Source organism: Halichoeres trimaculatus, unplaced genomic scaffold (genome assembly GCF_033239565.1).
Source record: "Halichoeres trimaculatus isolate MK-OKI-2021-1 unplaced genomic scaffold, fHalTri1.1 fHalTri1_scaffold_5, whole genome shotgun sequence".
NCBI lineage: Eukaryota > Metazoa > Chordata > Actinopteri > Labriformes > Labridae > Halichoeres > Halichoeres trimaculatus.
Genome location: NW_027437183.1, coordinates 35,087,501 through 35,090,259, shown reverse-complemented (window position 1 = coordinate 35,090,259; position 2,759 = coordinate 35,087,501). Strand labels below are relative to the sequence as shown.

The following is a 2,759-nucleotide window of genomic DNA, read 5'->3' as shown; positions in this document are numbered from 1 at the left end:
GACAGGGATTTTTATTTTTACAGCTGATAAGGACAGCTAAGTAGGACATGGGGGGGGGGGGGTTTGGTGCACTGCAGATTTTGCAAGTTTTCATATACTACCTACTACATATTTTTCAGTCAAAAAAGCAGGCACTGCTAGTGTAGTAGGCCATTGCTTTTGGGTGTGAGAGATGGGCAGAGATGGCTGATGTCACGCTAGTAGAAATAACCTGACTGAGTGATGTTATTGATTTGACCTTCAAAGGACAGAGTACAGTCTAAGATGACACCCAGGCTCATCACTTTGGGGGAGGGAGTGACTGAGGAATTGTCAATGGTCACTGAGAGGTTCGGAGACTTTGCCAGAGTTTGTTTGGAGCTGACAAGACTACCAAGTTTGAGATAGTTGTAAGTGGACCAGGATTTAACTTCAGCAAGGCTGAGGGTGGGGATGAGGGTGGCAGAACACTGTTAGGCTTGGCGAAGAGTGACCTAACCGAGACGTAGGAAGTTGATAATGAAGAGGGGGCCAAAGACAGAGCCCTGAGGAACGCCAGTGGGGACTGGGGTGAGCAGTGATTTGAGATTTTTAAGTTAAATACACTGAATGTGCGGTTTGAAGCAAGCCTGGTTTGCTTCTTTTGGCTTATAATGATAGATAAAGATAGATGTCATTAAAGATGGTGGCTAGATTTGTTTCATAGAATTTCATGATGTGATTGGCTGGAGCTGTAAATGAGTTAGAGACATCATTGCGTTGTCAGGGTCTTACCTGATGGCTTGTACCCAGTCAGCTGGACCACCTGTTTGATTCAAAAACACAGACAGTACTCAGTCAAACTTCAGCTTATGCATAATATATGACTACAGTGCAGCGATAATGGACATAGAAGCAATACTCACTTGGTTTCCTGATGTTGATTTTAGAGAGAAAGTCACAAAGCTCTCCTTCCTGAAGCTCTCTGAAAGACAAAAACAGACCCATCTCAAAATCAGAACATGTTGACTGATACTCAGAACTGAAAGGTTTCATAGAAAACTCTCAAAGCCAGTCTCACTTTATCACGCTGAAATAGTGTTTGCAGATGACAAACATATATTCTTTATGCATGTTTAACCTTTTACTTCCTACCATACAGAGTGTGCCAGAGCATACATTTACATCTTTACATGCTCTAGTGTCACTTTTTGCATATATCATTTGTTTAACATCATTACAACTCTTATATCCCAAACTTTAATAAATGTATGGACTAATGACCAGATTAATATCATACATTGCTAAAAAGTGCACAAAACATAAAAATGGATATTTTGCACATATATTTCTAAATACAGAAATGTCATGGCTGTAATTCTCAAAAATGTTGTTTTTGGGTTTCCACAGTGAACCGTGCCCTTCTTGGTAGGTGGTGTGTAAGCCAGATGTCGATAGCTGCATTGGCCACATGGTAACAGGGAACGGTGCGACACAGTGTATCCCACAGATAAACCCAACAGAGAGGAAAAAGCGACATGGTTAACAAAGAGCAAAGATAGGAGACATCCAGGAGTTTGTCTTCTTTGTGAATACAAAGCCCAATTATGTGTTGTTCTTTGTTTCTGCTAGTGGCTAGAAGTGACGATTCTTTGAACCAATCAAAGGACTGCAGTGTTTCTGGCTCCACCCTTTGGGGGTCAGATTGGTATGTCTGGCCCCCCAACAGAAGGGTACCACAAAGTGGGACAGTATAGGTTGGTAATTTGGGGACCTGTCCCAGTTTTAGTTAAAAGAAATGCCACAAAGAAACACTGATTCTATTCATTACTTTTATGGACAGGATTTCTAGGTGCAGTCAAGTGGTGGAGGGAGTCAGGTTCGGGGGTCTCAGGATCCCATCTCTGCTTTTTGCAGATGATGTGGTCCTGTTTGCCTCATGGAACACTGACCTCCAGCTCGCACTGGAGAGGTTTGCAGCTGAGTGTGAAGCAGCCGGGATGAAGATCAGCACCTCTACGTTTGAGGCCATGGTTCTCAGTCTGGAAAGGGTGGACTGCCCACTCCAGGTCTGGAGAGAGTCTTTGCCCCAAGTGGAGGAGTTCAAGTACCCCAGGGTCTTGTTCATGAGTGAGGGGAAAATGGAGCGAGAGATTGACAGAAGGATCGGCAGTGCCGAGACACTATACTGGTCCGTTGTGGTGAAGAGAGAGCTGAGCCAGAGGGCAATGATCTCAATTTACCCGTCAATCTATGTTCCACCCTCACCTACGGCCACAAGAAGTGGGTCGTGACCAAAAGAACAAGATCGCTGTTAAAAGCTGCTGAGATAAGTTTCCCCTGCAGAGTGTCTGGGCTCAGCCATAGGAATGGGGTTCGTAGCTTGGACCTCTGGGAGAGGCTTTAAGAGGAGCAAGATGGGGTGGTTCAGGCATCTGGTAAAGATACCCCCTGGACACCTCCCTTAGGAGGTATTTTGGACATGTCCAACTAGGAGGAGACCCTGAGGAAGACCCAGGACACGGTGGAAAGATTACATCTCTCAACTGGCCTGGGAACGCTGTAGAAGCCCATAACGTTGCATGTCACTGGACACAGCAGTGGTCTTTAAGAGCTGTTTGCCAAAGACAAGTTGGTGTGTTTTTCAATGTAGAAAATAACTTGAATTAGATTTTAGATTTTTTTTTGAATGTTTAAATGTAGGAAAAGGGAACAGTAATCCTCATTATTTTTGTGCTCAGGTTATTGTTCTATTGTTTAGTTCAGTTGTTGAGAAAGTTGTTGAGACCAGAACTCAGTTT

The 2,759-nt window shown here is 43.9% G+C and overlaps 1 protein-coding gene across 1 annotated transcript in view; it reads right to left on the bottom strand.

Annotated features, from left to right (window-relative positions):
* Nucleotides 1-730: 730 nt before the first annotated feature.
* adgrd2 (adhesion G protein-coupled receptor D2) overlaps nt 731-2,759 on the bottom strand; it is an 88,613-nt gene continuing 86,584 nt past the window's right edge. Inside the window, exons 23-24 of the mRNA XM_074671392.1 lie at nt 885-943; nt 731-784 (exon numbers count right to left, since the gene is read on the bottom strand). Of these exons, the coding sequence (XP_074527493.1) occupies nt 731-784; nt 885-943 (113 nt within the window). The remainder of the gene's footprint in view (nt 785-884; nt 944-2,759) is intronic.